The sequence below is a fragment of the Babylonia areolata genome, chromosome 16, assembly GCF_041734735.1.
Source record: "Babylonia areolata isolate BAREFJ2019XMU chromosome 16, ASM4173473v1, whole genome shotgun sequence".
Taxonomy (NCBI): Eukaryota; Metazoa; Mollusca; class Gastropoda; order Neogastropoda; family Buccinidae; genus Babylonia; species Babylonia areolata.
In genome coordinates, this window is record NC_134891.1 from 5,656,762 (window position 1) to 5,673,955 (window position 17,194).

Here is a 17,194-nt window from a genome sequence, read left to right on the forward strand (position 1 = left end):
GAGGTAATGCATCCGCCTAGGAAGCAAGAGAATCTGAGCGCACTGGTTCAAATCACGGCTTAGCCGCCGATATCTTCTCCCCTTCCACTATACCTTGAGTTGTGGTCTGGACGCTAGTCATTCAGATGAGACGATAAACCGAGGTCCCGTGTGCTAGCATGCACTTAGCGCACATAAAAGAACCCACGGCAACAAAAGGGTTGTTCCTGGCAAAATTCTGTAGAAAAATCCACTTCGATAGGAAAAACAAATACAACTGCACGCAGGAAAAAAAAAAAAAAAAAAAAAAAAAAAGGGTGGCGCTGTAGTATAGCGACGCGCTCTCCCTGGGGAGAGCAGAGCAGCCCGAATTTCACACAGAGAAATCTTGTTGTGATAGAAAGAAAATACAAAATACAACATACAAATACAAATGCATCTCCGACAATGACGACGAGAGCGGCAGAAGAGGCCACTGCTGACCTGACTGTCAGCACTACAATTTGTTCATCCTGAGTGTCTTGCTCAAGGCACACGCCTGTTCTCTTGGTCATGAAGGCTTTTGGGGGGCAGTCAGCGTCAGGGTGAGTACGGTGACCTCACGACATTTGAGTGAAAAGAGAGACAGCGGCGCAATGGCCGAGCGGTTAAAGCGTTGGACTTTCAATCTGAGGGTCCTGGGTTCGAATCACGGTGACGGCGCCTGGTGGGTAAAGGGTGGAGATTTTTACGATCTCCCAGGTCAACATATGTGCAGACCTGCTAGTGCCTGAACCCCCTTCGTGTGTATACGGCAAGCAGAAGATCAAATACGCACGTTAAAGATCCTGTGATCCATGTCAGCGTTCGGTGGGTTATGGAAACAAGAACGTACCCAGCATGCACACCCCCGAAAGCGGAGTATGGCTGCCTACATGGCGGGTTAAAAACGGTCATACACGTAAAAGACCCACTCGTGTATATACGAGTGAACGTGGGAGTTGCAGCCCATGAACGCAGAAGAAGAAGAAGAGTGAAAAGAGAGGAAGGGGTTTTCACCATGACTGTGTGTGCAGAGCAGTGACATGATGGATGATGAGGTGGGGAGAGGTGGTGGGGTATGGACTGCACAAAATTGTCACACACACACACACACACACATACAAACATACACAAATCACAACCACTATCAAACACACACACACACACACAAACATACATACATTACACAACATAAACACACACACACATACAAACACACACACAGGCACACACACACACACACACACGCACAGGCACACACACACACACACACACATGCAAGCACACGCACGCACACACATACACACATACATACACACATCACAACCACTATCACACACACACACACATGCACACACACACACACGCACACACACACACTCAAGCATACACGCGCACACACACACGCACACACACACACACGCACATACACAGAGTCTATGATGTGGCATTATGTAATGCACGAAACCACCTCACACACACATACACATATCAAAACACTCACGCACAAACACACACACACACACAGAATCACACACACACACAGAGAATCACACACACACACACACACACACAGGGTGGACAGGCCTCTCTCTAACACATACACACTTTCCAGTGAATGCCATCACAAAACATTCAAATAAAAATGAATAAATGAAATGTATGTTTGATTGAATGAAATATTTGCCGTAGTTCTATGATTTTGTTTGTGTGCATGCACACACACACATACACACACACACACAAAACACTTCTCATTCCCACAGGAAATCTCTCTCACACACATACACACTCTCTCTCTCTTTTTCCCGTGCAAAAAAAAAAAAGAGAAGACATTCACAGACAAATAAAATAAAATAAAATCAAATAAAACATCAACCCAACAACCAGCTGCAACGAATTATCTGACCTTCGTTTCTCTGTGAATTTCACCATCATAGGGGACACTTCATAGACAAAGAACACCCCTGGAAGTTTGTCCTCACCGCCGTCGCCCAAGTTCTGTCTGGAATGTTTTGTCACCGAGAACTGGTTGGTGTATAAAGCCTGAAAGCAATACAGAACACCGCTCTACACTCTTAAATTCTCCCGAGTTCTGTCTGGAGTTTTTTTGTCACCGAGAACTGGTTGGTGTATAAAGCCTGAAAGCAAGAACACCGCTCTACACTCTTAAATTCTCCCGAGTTCTGTCTGGAGTTTTTTTGTCACCGAGAACTGGTTGGTGTATAAAGCCTGAAAGCAATACAGAACACCGCTCTACACTCTTAAATTCTCCAGAGTTCTGTCTGGAGTTTTTTTGTCACCGAGAACTGGTTGGTGTATAAAGCCTGAAAGCAATACAGAGCACCGCTCTACACTCTTAAATTCTCCCGAGTTCTGTCTGGAGTTTTTTTGTCACCGAGAACTGGTTGGTGTATAAAGCTTGAAAGCAATACAGAACACTGCTCTACACTCTTAAATTCTCCTGAGTTTTGTCTGGAGTTTTTTTGTCACCGAGAACTGGTTGGTGTATAAAGCCTGAAAGCAATACAGAACACCGCTCTACACTCTTAAATTCTCCCGAGTTCTGTCTGGAGTTTTTTTGTCACCGAGAACTGGTTGGTGTATAAAGCCTGAAAGCAATACAGAGCACCGCTCTACACTCTTAAATTCTCCCGAGTTCTGTCTGGAGTTTTTTTGTCACCGAGAACTGGTTGGTGTATAAAGTTTGAAAGCAATACAGAACACTGCTCTACACTCTTAAATTCTCCTGAGTTTTGTCTGGAGTTTTTTTGTCACCGAGAACTGGTTGGTGTATAAAGTTTGAAAGCAATACAGAGCACCGCTCTACACTCTTAAATTCTTCCGAGTTCTGTCTGGAGTTTTTTTGTCACCGAGAACTGGTTGGTGTATAAAGTTTGAAAGCAATACAGAACACTGCTCTACACTCTTAAATTCTCCTGAGTTTTGTCTGGAGTTTTTTTGTCACCGAGAACTGGTTGGTGTATAAAGCCTGAAAGCAATACAGAACACCGCTCTACACTCTTAAATTCTCCCGAGTTCTGTCTGGAGTTTTTTTGTCACTGAGAACTGGTTGGTGTATAAAGTTTGAAAGCAATACAGAGCACCGCTCTATTCTCCCGAGTTCTGTCTGGAGTTTTTTTGTCACCGAGAACTAGTTGGTGTATAAAGCCTGAAAGCAATACAGAACACCACTCTACACTCTAAATTCTTCCGAGTTCTGTCTGGAGTTTTTTTGTCACCGAGAACTGGTTGGTGTATAAAGCCTGAAAGCAATACAGAACACCGCTCTACACTCTTAAATTCTCCGAGTTCTGTCTGGAGCTTTTTTTGTCACCGAGAACTGGTTGGTGTATAAAGCCTGAAAGCAATACAGAGCACCGCTCTACACTCTTAAATTCTCCCGAGTTCTGTCTGGAGTTTTTTTGTCACCGAGAACTGGTTGGTGTATAAAGCTTGAAAGCAATACAGAACACTGCTCTATATAGTTTAAATTATCTCCCAGAATAGAACTTCATTCATGGTGTGAAGCACTTAAACAATACTTGAGATACCAAAGTCATGGCTTTCTGTCGCACTCAGCTCACTTTATAAGCTGCTCTTTCTCACACCCACAAGCTTGCTGCATACATTCACAATCATATATTCAACATCTTCTCCATCTGTAGCCCATCATTTCAGAGAGGTCAAGGCTCAAGACCTCATATAGTGGCTTCAGTTTGAGAATGTTGCCTTTCGCATGGGTTGAATTAATGGGCTGCAAAGAATGGGCTGACTAATTAAGCTGTCACTTCCTCCTTAGTTAACATGCATGTTTTTTTGTGTTTAATTTATTCAGAAGTATATGCATGTACATGTTTTTTTGTTGTTTTTGTTGGGGTTTTTTAAATCAATGAATACACGGTTATCAATAACCTGGTCTACTGAAATATATAAAAACAGAGAGAGAGAGAGAGAGAGAGAGAGAGAGAGAGAGAGAGAGAGAGAGAGAGAGAGAGAGAGAGAGAGAGAGAGGGAGAGAGAGAGAGAGAGAGAGAGAGAGAGAGAGAGAGAGAGAGAGAGAGAGAGAGAGAGATAAAAGAAGTTATTTTAAAGATCTTCAGTCAGCTTGTTATGGATATCATTTGCAAGAACACTTATGTATTCATCATTTACATCAGGAGAAATCAATGCTCAAACGTACTCATCCATCTAATCCTTCCCGGCTCTAGCCGCAGTAGCATTTTAAAGGACACAGTTTCAGTTTCAGTTTCACTGAGTAGCTCAAGGAGGCGTCACTGCGTTCGGACAAATCCATAAGCGCTACACTACATCTGCCAAGCATATGCCTGACCAGCAGCGTAACCCAGGCCTTGAAAAAAATAACTAAACTAAACTAACTAAACTAAACTAACTAACTAACTAACTAACTAACTAACTAGCAATAATACTATAATTAAAAATAAATAAATAAATAATAATTATAATAATGAAAATAAAATAAATAAATAGATAAATAAATAAATAAAATAAATAAACAAATAAAAAAAGAAGACAACAATGATGATAAATAAGCAAATAAATGTATGTATAAAAAAAATAAAAAAAAGGCTACAGATCATATGTTTGCTTTATCACGATGCATGGCTGCATCCTATTTTATTTCAATCTCATGTACCTCACTGCTGAGACTGATGTAGGTTGTGGGCACAATTTTCACATGGTACTGGTACATCATCTGCCCTGCGCAGAACAGAGAAAAGTGCACAGTAAATAACTAGATAAATAAAGAAAATAATCTCTCTCTCTCTCTCTCTCTCTCTTGTTCTTTCTCTATCTACCTACTTATCTATCCAACTATATCATATATATCTATATATATATATCTCTCTCTCCACACACACACAATGCAACACACACACACACACACACACACACACAAACACACACACACACACACACACACACACACACGCACACACACATCACACTGTCTTCGGGTCCTCAGCTTCAATTCTTGTAGAATACACTGAGGGAAACACCACAAATGGCAAACGATAAAGAGGATAACAAAAGAAGTCTTTTCATGTTTTTAAAAACTTGTTACAATTTAGCAAATTTTTTGCTGGAGTACAGTTGCGGTCCATAAAAAAAAAAAAGCTTTACAGCTGGTTAAACAGCATCCAGTGAGTTAAAATCATGTACAAGCAGGTAAAACTAGGTTGTGGAACATATGCTGCATGCAAAGCATTTTCTTTGTCCAGAAGCTAACTGCTTGCACACACACACACACACATATATTATATATACTCCCTCATACCCATGTTTGAATGCATGATATAAAAACAATATCTACCTATGGTTCTTTTCTCCCTTTCTCTTTGTGTGGTTTATTTCTTTACTAGAGAAACTGCAAAAAAGAAGAAGAAAAAAAAAGAGGGCCAAGCCGGGATTCGAACCCGGGACCTCTCGCACCCGAAGCGAGAATCATACCCCTAGACCACTTGGCCTGACTGAGCTAACAACGGATTTTTTAAAATAATATACCCATTAAGATTTATTACTCCCCTTCCGAACTACTCAGTTCGGGCACATGCACTTCCAGTATGTGCTGGTGTTTCGTCATGGTGTAAAATTCGATAAAACGGAACGTTCTTACTGAACATACTGACCATTCGAAACAGTTTTTATCAGTTCAACCAGCATCCGGAAGTTTTCACGCATTGAACCGGAAGTATTTATTCACACTGACCCTCACGTTGACCTCACAGAGAAAGTCGTCGGCTCCAGGTTGGTGAGCAAACATTGAAAAGCGACTGTGAAAAGGTAAGTAACATGATTGTAACTTCATAAAAAATCTGTTTTATGTAGAACGCTAAAATGATACTATACTTGGTTGTTATGTTGATCTGAAATGTCAATAGAATTTTCCATTTTTAGTGCGAAGATGAATTCTTTGCAAAGATAAGAGTTGAGACTTTTCGTCTATGATTACACAGAAGACCCCTTATCCTCACGGTGGGAAGGGAGGGGGAAAAAAGAGCAAAAAAACTGTGACAACTTCTCTCTGTCTTGATGATTTTTTTTCGCAGATGTATGTTCACATAACACAAATGAGGGATGGGAAATTACTAATGGTTAGACAAACTTGAAACTATCGCGTTTTCATACACACTGGGCCAAGTTCGCTCAATCGGACTGTTGGTAACGGACATCGACAATGATTTTAATTCGACGATTTTAATTAGCAAACTTGAATAACTTAAGTTATTGGCGGCCAAAAAGAGAAAGACGCGTTTTAGTTAACACCTTCCCCCTCTCAAACACCCTTCCTTCCAGATTGGTGAAACTTCTGTGTTTTATGCATTTTTCTTCTTCTACTTCTCCCACAACTCTGTGAAGAGTCATAGGGGCGCTGCACAGAACAGTACACCAGATTCCTCCAGGTCTGTTGGCTGTGTGTCAAAGCCTGGGTCTCTGCAAATGGTTTTCCTGTCCATTGTGCAGTGCTTTCAGTCCGTTGTTGTTTTTTTTAGGTCTCCCCCTCCATCTCCCTCCCTCAACAGTTCCTTCTTCTTCTTCTTCCTGTTAGGTGTCCACGGTCATCACATTGACCATTCTGACACCATAATGGGGAGGAGCGCAGCAGCATGGAGAAAAAAAAAAGGAAAAACCAACAAAAAACAAAACAACAACAAAAACCCCACCTTCCTAGGGCCTAAAAAGGGGGTGATGGGGTGGAGGGGGTAGAAAGATGGCGGGCCCGGGAGAGGGGGCGAGGGGCCATCATCTGTTTTCAGGCATCAGGACCAGGCCTTTCTGGCTACCGAAGCGGCCCCCAGGGTCAAACCCCCAACCGGCAGAGCCCTAGTCCCTCGCTTGCCTTACTTTGGCTGATGGCGGGGCATCCTTTCTTGGAAGATTGTTTTAGCAAGGCCGCTAGATCTTGTTGCGTAGCCATTCCAACAGGAGCCTATCCTTTTTCTTTACTGATGTCAGCAGATCTTCATAAGATCCAATGTGCTGCTTGATGGATTGGTGGGTTTGTTCAGTGGTGGTAAGTGTATCTGATGTTTAGCATCTCGTGATAACAACTCTTTTTTTTTTTTATTGAATTCTTCTTTCCAAAGCTGCTGTGAAGGTCAGTGTCTAGCATATACATGCAGGAAGATGGAAAATACCAGTGCACGCAGGAGTCTGACTTGTGTGTTTCATGGAGATGCTGCTGTCCTTCCATGAAATAGGTTTCAGTCTGGACAGTGCTGATTTCTTAGCTTTCCTTGAAAGGATTTCCAGTTTGGATCCTTCTTTGCTGATGATGGATCCCAGGTAGGAGAACTGTTGAACAGTTCCTAGTTTCTGTCCCTGGACAGTTATATCATAAGTGATTATGGTGTTGTGGCTGGCCATCAACTTGGCCTTATCAGCGCTGATGTCCATGCCATATCCTTTCAATGTTTCATCCAGTTTGGTTTTTTTTAACAAGTTGGACGAGTTCTTGCTCACTAACTGCCAAGCGATTGATGTTGTCTGCGAAGTGACGGGCGCAATAGCCAAGTGCTTAAAGCGTTGGACTGTCAATCTGAGGGTCCCGGGTTCGAATCACGGTGACAGGCGCCTGGTGGGTAAAGGGTGGAGATTTTTACAATCTCCCAGGTCAACATATGTGCAGACCTGCTAGTGCCCGAACCCCCTTCGTGTGTATATGCAAGCAGAAGATCAAATACGCACGTTAAAGATCCTGTAATCCATGTCAGCGTTCGGTGGGTTATGGAAACAAGAACATACCCAGCATGCACACCCCCGAAAACGGAGTATGGCTGCCTACATTGCGGGGTAAAAACGGTCATACACGTAAAAGCCCACTCGTGTGCATACGAGTGAACGCAGAAGAAGAAGAAGTCTGTGAAGCGGAGATCCGTGGTGCTTCTTCCTCCAGTGCTGACTGTGGTGACATGATTCACAAGCGCGTCAGTCAAGACGCAATTCAGATATCTGTTGAACAGCGTGGGAGAGAGAAGACAGCCCTAACAGTAACAGACTCCAACTGAAGAACAGGCTGATTCTGCAAAGGTAGAAGTACTATTGAACAAATATGTCAGTTTTTGATGCAGTTTTACAGAATATTAGTTTTATAGTTTTGCATATTTTAAAAAATACTCAAAAAAAACTTTTTTGTAAGGAAAACACCGTAGATAGGAACTAGGGGTGTTAAACCTTTTTTTTTTCTTAATCTTAATTTTTGAAGCTGAAATTTTGTATTTCACAGGTTTGAAATTCACAGTGTATATATTATATAGCATTCAGACTTCAAGACCTGTTTTTCAGTGTGTTTTCAATTTAATGCCCATATATATAGTCACTTATTTAGTTTTGGAGAGAGAAAAAATCATTTCAGAATCTGTTATAATAGGGTCAGTCACTGCAGCGACCTGGGACATTGTCTTGACAGATCCAGAACATTGTCTTGACTGGTATTCCAGATCCAGGGCAATGTCGTGACAGGCATTGCAGATCCAGGACATTGTCTTGACAGGCATTGCAGATCCAGGACAGTGTCTTGACAGGCATTGCAGATTCAGGACATTGTCTCTGACAGGCATTGCAGATCCAGGACAGTGTCTTGACAGGCATTGCAGATCCAGGACAGTGTCTTGACAGGCATTGCAGATTCAGGACATTGTCTCTGACAGGCATTGCAGATCCAGGACAGTGTCTTGACAGGCATTGCAGATCAGGACAGTGTCGTGACAGGTGTTGCAGATCCAGGACAGTGTCTTGACAGGCATTGCAGATCCAGGACATTGTCTTGACAGGTGTTGCAGATCCAGAACAGTCTTGACAGGCATTGCAGATCCAGGACAGTGTTTTGACAGGCATTGCAGATCCAGGACAGTGTCTTGACAGGCGTTGCAGATCCAGACATTGTCTTGACAGGCGTTGCAGATCCGGCCAAGGGTCTGGTTCACTCTACAGAACACAAGCACCAGTGTCTCTGATCGATGCCTGGCTGGCTGCACAGCAAGCTGCTGTGCCTGACCCAGAATAGACCTGATGTGTGTTTGTACATCTGCTTTGGTTGTCTGTTGTCTTTCCGTTGTTGTCGAGTCTGAGTTTTGACACCACCTAGTTTTGTCTTGTGAGTTTATGACTACTGGAATAGGCAGTTTGAAAAACAAAAACACATTTAATTACACATACTTAACCGTGACCCAACTAGTGCAGACTCCGGCAGGGGTCTGACATTCCTGCCTGTGCAAACTACTATCCGCCTATGTGGAGAAAACGAAACTACGGCCGATAACCTCCCGGAAGTAGGTAACCTCCCCTTTGTCCCACTGGCTAGCGTCCTCTTTTTCCGGCAGCCATTATGGAACGCATTTTCACACCTCGGGTATGATTATTAGTATCCTAGCTTTTGGCACTGTCAACACACCACCTCTTTATTGCACGAGCCTGATAATTCATGCTCCTTATCCTGTATAACTGTATAGCTTTTCATGTATGTGTATCTCTTAGATCTTGTCCACCAGTGTTGGCCGAATATGATTATCTCTGAGCTGCATTTCTTTGTGAAAAGAAACGACAACCAACAGTAGCAATAACTTCTTACCGACATTCACACCATTCTTTTGACAGTAGAATGCAGATAGCTCTCTCTCTCTTGCAGTGTGTGTATCTCAGTATCTGTGATGTGAAAACGCACGATTCCAAACCTCTCCTGTCTGGTGTGTTAGGCACTGTGTTCTTTTGTAGAAGAGCGAACAGAGAACGGATGAGAAATAAAGGCTTCAGCATTTCCAGCATCCTGTATATTATTTCTGCTCTGTTTCAGTGTGAGAAAGGAGGATGCCAGCCCCTCCCCCGAGTGGTTACAACGCTGGCCATGGCCCCAGCTGCTTCGACAAAGTCAAGATCGGCTTCATGATGGGCTTCTGTGTGGGCATGGCTTCTGGCGCCCTCTTCGGGGGGTTCTCGGCCCTCAGGTCAGGTCTCATCTGTCTCTGGTCCTCCTCCCCCTCCCTTTCCAGATTTCATGAAAGGGGCTCAGACACTAACGGGTCTGCACATAAATGTTGGCCTAGGATGCTGGAAAAATCTCCACAACAGGTGCGCTGAAATCAGGAATCGAACTCTTAACTTGGGGAGAGAATCCAGCGCTTCAAGCAATCAGCCACTGTACCCTCATCAAATGGCAATGTTCTTTCATATTCAACACTAACTTGATCTAATTCATCGCCAGCTGGTGCCAGGGCTGTGACAGTATGTGTTTTTTTTTCTGTGGGGAAAACGGGGCTGAGCTGCTAGCACGGGGGGCATTGCTGTGGAAATGGCACACAGGACTGTGCAGCAAAAAAGAAGGGAAAAGGACAGACACAAACAAGAGTGAATGTTCCATTAGAACAGAGGCTGCTAATAATATCCCTTCAGTGGCTGTCCCAGTGAAACTGCTGATTCTGAAGTGTTTAACACAAACTTCTCTCAGCCGTGGAAATGGAAAGGGCTCTTGGAGTGAGAGGAACCGTGGTAGCAAGGCAAGAAAGGCCTGAAAATGTCGATTTGGTGTCATATACTGTACCATGTCAAACTGATGCAAACTAGGCCTATGGTTTGCTCTGTTTGGCCAAATTTCGCGCGGCTAACAGTGAAAAGATGCCCCTCTTAGTCTGGCCCGCTCTTAGCCAATCAAACGCCTCTAACAGCTATAAGCGCTGAATCATTCCTTTGGCCAAGGCTCTCCACGCCATCTTGTCAGGTTTTCACTCTGTCTCGTCTAACGCTTTTTTTGGCTATTAAGCGTTTTCATTTGGCGATTTAATTACTCTTACTTAACCGTGACTCACTAGTGCAGACTCCAGCAGGGGTCTGACATTCCTGTCCTCTGCAAACTACTATACGCCTATGCGGAGAAAACAAAAGTAGCTATGGCCGATAACCTCCCGGAAGTAGGTAACCTCCCCTTTGCCCCCCTGACTAGCGCCCTCTTTTTCCATGACTCCTGTTTCTGTGCTCTTCATACAGCTACTTTTTTCGTATTTTCTGTCTGTTGATTTTCTGGCATTCTTGTTTTTTGTCAAATTATGTCTCCAACCAGGTCACGTAATTATATAGCTCGATTGATCGCCCTCTTTTTCCGGCAGCCATCATGACTCCTGTTCCTGTGCTCTTCATACGGCTTAGTTTTTTTTCCTGTATTTTCTGTCTGTCTGTCTATTCTCTGGCATTCTCTGTCGATTTTCTGCATTTTATCATCATGGATTGGCGCGATGCCAGCGCTCCTGTGGTGACCCCTTTATGTTGAAGGCTTCCATTCGTAATGTGTCCCAGTGTCATCCAGGCCTGAGAGATGCAGGCATCTGCAGAGCTGGTCAGGAGTTCCAGAAATGCTCTCAAAGATGCAACAGTGAACTAGTCAAGGAAATGTGTCATCCATGTCTTGGAATTTTAACCATGCACTTCCAGGACGGTTGTCATGGGATTCAGACTTGCACTTTCTAGTCATTATTTGACAAGTGTCATGGGGTTCAGACTTGCACTTTCTAGTCATCATTTGACAAGTGTCATGGGGTTCAGACTTGCACTTTCCAGCCATCATTTGACAAGTGTCATGGGGTTCCACTTTCCAGCCATCATTTGACAAGTGTCATGGGGTTCCACTTTCCAGTCATCATTTGACAAGTGTCATGGGGTTCCACTTTCCAGTCATCATTTGACAAGTGTCATGGGGTTCAGACTTGCACTTTCTAGTCATCATTTGACAAGTGTCATGGGGTTCAGACTTGCACTTTCTAGTCATCATTTGACAAGTGTCATGGGGTTCAGACTTGCACTTTCTAGTCATCATTTGACAAGTGTCATGGGGTTCAGACTTGCACTTTCTAGTCATCATTTGACAAGTGTCATGGGGTTCAGACTTGCACTTTCTAGTCATCATTTGACAAGTGTCATGGGGTTCCACTTTCCAGTCATCATTTGACAAGTGTCATGGGGTTCCACTTTCCAGTCATCATTTGACAAGTGTCATGGGGTTCCACTTTCCAGTCATCATTTGACAAGTGTCATGGGGTTCCACTTTCCAGTCATCATTTGACAAGTGTCATGGGGTTCCACTTTCCAGTCATCATTTGACAAGTGTCATGGGGTTCAGACTTGCACCTTCTAGTCATTATTTTAGTGTTATGGGGTTCAGACTTGCACTTTCCAGTCATCATTTGACAAGTGTGATGGTTGAATGGTTAGAGCGCTGGATTTTCGCCCGAGTTTTACGAGTTCGATCCTCAGCACATCTGGCAGGTTAAGGATGGAATTTTTTTCTGATCTCCCAGATCAACATATGTGCAGATCTGCTAGTGCCTGAACCTCCTCTGCGTGCACATGCACCCAGAAGATCAAATATGGACGTTAAAGATCCTGTAATTCTTGTCAGCGTTTGGTAGAGCTGTTGGCTCTACCCACATAGGCAGCCTGTTGTACAAATGACTGTGTGTTTGTCATGAGTCCAGAGCTTAGTCTCTGACCGAGGAGAGGTGCTATAAAAAGTATCCATATAATCCTCCTCCTCCTCATTGTCAGTCTGGTGCTAACCACTTTGCCCCTGTAGCTGATCATAGCAACAACCACAATTGCCCAAGCAATCTTGCGTGGTCACATTATGGAGGACAGTCATAGATTGAACAACTGTTGGTTGTGTTAGATAATTATTTATAAACATGTGTACTCCTGCATCTAAGCTTCCTTTTTAAAGACAATTTTGTTGTGTATTTATGGTTGTTTTTTTTTTTTAAGTTGATGGTGCTTAACTGGCTTAATGGTAACACTAACAGGCCGAATAACCGTAATTTTTCTAAAAGGTTTTGCCTGGTATATTTGAAAATGCGTATTTTGTTCTTTCGTTTGCTTCATTTTGTATTTCATTTGTTCTATAGTTGGTCTTGAATCAGCCTGGCACCCAACCAAGAATTTGGCGAAATGTGCAGATGACATATAATCTTTTCTTCTTTTTTTTTTTATCTCAAAATTGTTAACACTTTGCAGAGGATTTGTGTGTGTGTGTGTGTGTGTGTTTTTCCCCTCTCTTAATCATAGTTGATGAGACGAAGTGTTAACCAAAGCCTCATCTTTTTGTTGTCCCTAGATACGGCCTGAGAGGTAGGGAGCTGGTGCAGACAGTGGGTAAAACCATGGTGCAGGGCGGGGGAACTTTCGGCGTCTTCATGGGCATCGGCACTGGCATCCGATGCTGATTCGGCAGCGAGACAGCGCGCAAAATAAAACAAGACGGCATGGGACCTTGTCAGCGGGAAGTCTTGCCTTCACTCCTGCTCTCAACTTGGGAAGGCAGAGGCAGACACACTGATGGACGGAAAGATTGCACGTTGATTGACGAAAAGATTGTTCACTTCATGCAGTGGGACACGGGGAGGTGATTGTACAGATATGCCAGAGATCTGGACTTGATTATTTTTTTTTCTTTTTCTTTTTTTTTTTTTTTTGCTGACAGAGAATATAGGGCGATGGTTTCATGGCTTGTGTGATTCTGTTCTGTTACTGTCTTCCTTTTTCCTCTGCTTGTTTTTGTGTGCGTGTGTCTGCATGTGCATGTGTGCAATGTGTATATATTGTATGTGTGTGTGTACAGTGTGTGTGTACTCACAAAAATATTCCTGAAAATACACTGGTCACTTTTAACATTTAAAAAAAAAAAAAAAAAAAAGCGGCAGGTTTCTCACAAGCTTTGCAGGTTCCACTGGAGTTCAAGCACTGTTTTCAGGAGAGGGAATGAACAGAATTGATGTCATAGCTACTTGCCACACAAATGCAGATGGATGTGTGGTGAGTTAACTGACAGCAAGACAGTGCCAATATCTTGGTAGTGAGTTCACTGACAGCAACACAATGGCTAGGTAGTGAGTTCACTGACATCAACACAATGGCTAGGTAGTGAGTTCACTGACAGCAACACAATGGCTAGGTAGTGAGTTCACTGACAGCAACACAATGGCTAGGTAGTGAGTTCACTGACAGCAACACAATGACTAGGTAGTGGTTTACTGAACAAACATTGGTAGGTAGTGGTATCTGCACGTAACGCTGCTTAGACATTGTGTGTAGTGCGTTTTTTTTTTCTAAAGTGATGTGACTTAACTGGCTATGTAACACTGACAGCGAAACCATCAAAAGTTTGCTGGTATAGTGAAAATGCTATTGCTGTTGCTTCATTGATTCATTGTCAATGGTTGGTCTTGATCACTGACGCACCCAACCAAGAATTGGAAATTCGATGACATTAACCTTTTCTTCTATGTTTTTTTCATCTCAAATTGTAACACTTGCAGAGATTGTGTGGTGTGGTGTGTTTTTTCCACTCTCAACAATGATGAGACAATAACCAAAGCCTCATCGTTTTGTTTGTCACCCTAATCGGCTAGAGTAGGGAGCTGGTCAGACAGGGAAACCAATGGTAGCGGTGGAATTCGGCTTCATGCATCGCACTGGCTACGTGCTGATTCGGAGCAGACGACGCGCAAAATAAAGCAAGAGGCATGGACCTTGAGCGGAAGTCAGTTGCCATCGCTATCTGCTCTCACTTGGAGCAGAGGCAGACACAGATGGACGAAGAGTTGCACTGATAGCAACAAATGCTAGTGTGATTCACACAGAAAAGTGTACTTATGCATGTACGGGAGGTGACTGACAGCTAACCAAGATGGCTTGTTTTTTTTTTCCTATGCTGAAAAATATACACATGGCTTGTAGTGATTCTCACTGTACGTCTCCTTCTAGTTTGTATTGTGGCGTGTCTGCAATGTGACATATTGCTATGTAGTGTGTTGTGTCATGGGACCACAAAAAATTGAAAATGACTGGTCATTTTAACATTACTAAAATGCTAGGAGTGAGTTCAAGAACAACACAATGAAATGAAAATGATTCATGACAGCAACAAACAGTGGTGAGTTCACTTGCAGTCACACATGGAGTGAGTTCACTGACACAAACACAATTGTATAGTAGTTACACTGACAGCAACACAGTGACAATGGCTATGTAGTGAGTTCACTGACAGCAAACACAAGGCTTGGTAGTGAGTTCACTGACAGCAACACAGTGGCTAGGTAGTGAGTTCACTGACAGCAACACACAATGGCTAGGTAGTGAGTTCACTGACAGCAACACAATGGCTAGGTAGTGAGTTCACTGACAGCAACACAATGGCTAGGTAGTGAGTTCACTGACACAACACAATGGCTAGGTAGTGAGTTCACTGACAGCAACACATGACAATGGCTATGTAGTGAGTTCACTGACAGCAACACAGTGGTGAGTTCACTGACATCAACACAATGGTTAGGTAGTGAGTTCACTGACATCAACACAACGGCTAGGTAGTGAGTTCACTGACAGCAACACAGTGACAATGGCTATGTAGTGAGTTCACTGACAGCAACACAACGGCTAGGTAGTGAGTTCACTGACAGCAACACAGTGGCTAGGTAGTGAGTTCACTGACAGCAACACAATGGCTAGGTAGTGAGTTCACTGACAGCAACACAACGGCTAGGTAGTGAGTTCACTGACAGGAACACGATGGCTAGGTAGTGAGTTCACTGACAGCAACACAATGGCTAGGTAGTGAGTTCACTGACATCAACACAATGGCTAGGTAGTGAGTTCACTGACAGCAACACAATGACAATGGCTATGTAGTGAGTTCACTTACAGCAACACAGTGGCTAGGAAGTGAGTTCACTGACAGCAACACAATGGCTAGGAAGTGAGTTCACTGACAGCAACACAATGGCTAGGTAGTGAGTTCACTGACAGTAACACAGTGGCTAGGTAGTGAGTTCACTGACAGCAACACAATGGCTAGGTAGTGAGTTCACTGACAGCAACACAATGGCTAGGTAGTGAGTTCACTGACAGCAACACAATGGCTAGGTAGTGAGTTCACTGACATCAACACAATGGCTAGGTAGTGAGTTCACTGACAGTAACACAGTGACAATGGCTATGTAGTGAGTTCACTGACAGCAACACAATGGCTAGGTAGTGAGTTCACTGACAGCAACACAGTGGCTAGGTAGTGAGTTCACTGACAGCAACACAATGGCTAGGTAGTGAGTTCACTGACAGCAACACAATGGCTAGGTAGTGAGTTCACTGACAGCAACACAATGGCTAGGTAGTGAGTTCACTGACAGCAACACAATGACAATGGCTAGGTAGTGAGTTCACTGACATCAACACAATGGCTAGGTAGTGAGTTCACTGACAGCAACACAATGGCTAGGTAGTGAGTTCACTGACAGCAACACAGTGGCTGGGTAGTGAGTTCACTGACATCAACACAATGGTTAGGTAGTGAGTTCACTGACATCAACACAACGGCTAGGTAGTGAGTTCACTGACAGCAACACAGTGACAATGGCTATGTAGTGAGTTCACTGACAGCAACACAATGGCTAGGTAGTGAGTTCACTGACAGCAACACAGTGGCTAGGTAGTGAGTTCACTGACAGCAACACAATGGCTAGGTAGTGAGTTCACTGACAGCAACACAATGGCTAGGTAGTGAGTTCACTGACAGGAACACAATGGCTAGGTAGTGAGTTCACTGACAGCAACACAATGGCTAGGTAGTGAGTTCACTGACAGCAACACAATGGCTAGGTAGTGAGTTCACTGACAGTAACACAGTGACAATGGCTATGTAGTGAGTTCACTGACAGCAACACAGTGGCTAGGAAGTGAGTTCACTGACAGCAACACAATGGCTAGGAAGTGAGTTCACTGACAGCAACACAATGGCTAGGTAGTGAGTTCACTGACAGCAACACAGTGGCTAGGTAGTGAGTTCACTGACATCAACACAATGGCTAGGTAGTGAGTTCACTGACAGCAACACAATGGCTAGGTAGTGAGTTCACTGACAGCAACACAATGGCTAGGTAGTGAGTTCACTGACAGCAACACAATGGCTAGGTAGTGAGTTCACTGACAGCAACACAGTGACAATGGCTATGTAGTGAGTTCAGTGACAGCAACACAATGGCTAGGTAGTGAGTTCAGTGACAGCAACACAGTGGCTAGGTAGTGAGTTCACTGACAGCAACACAATGGCTAGGTAGTGAGTTCACTGACAGCAACACAATGGCTAGGTAGTGAGTTCACTGACATCAACACAATGGCTAGGTAGTGAGTTCACTGACAG

General features: G+C 43.6%; 2 protein-coding genes and 1 non-coding gene across 3 annotated transcripts in view; 1 reads left to right on the plus strand and 2 right to left on the minus strand.

The window, feature by feature from the left end:
- The window catches only part of LOC143291094 (endoplasmic reticulum-Golgi intermediate compartment protein 3-like), a 45,074-nt gene that overhangs the window by 7,630 nt on the left and 20,250 nt on the right, over positions 1 to 17,194 (minus strand). The window contains exons 10-11 of the mRNA XM_076600715.1: positions 4,658 to 4,722; positions 1,910 to 2,046 (exon numbers count right to left, since the gene is read on the minus strand). Coding sequence (XP_076456830.1) covers positions 1,910 to 2,046; positions 4,658 to 4,722 — 202 coding nt within the window. The remainder of the gene's footprint in view (positions 1 to 1,909; positions 2,047 to 4,657; positions 4,723 to 17,194) is intronic.
- Positions 5,418 to 5,489, minus strand: Trnap-cgg (transfer RNA proline (anticodon CGG)). Its single transcript has one exon. It is a non-coding gene; the product is annotated as a tRNA-Pro (tRNA).
- On the plus strand, positions 5,655 to 13,502 carry LOC143291095 (reactive oxygen species modulator 1-like). The gene is made up of 3 exons (XM_076600716.1): positions 5,655 to 5,805; positions 9,815 to 9,965; positions 13,115 to 13,502. The coding sequence occupies exons 2-3, from the start codon at positions 9,829 to 9,831 to the stop codon at positions 13,221 to 13,223; spliced, it is 246 nt and encodes an 81-aa protein (XP_076456831.1). The 5' UTR covers positions 5,655 to 5,805; positions 9,815 to 9,828; the 3' UTR covers positions 13,224 to 13,502.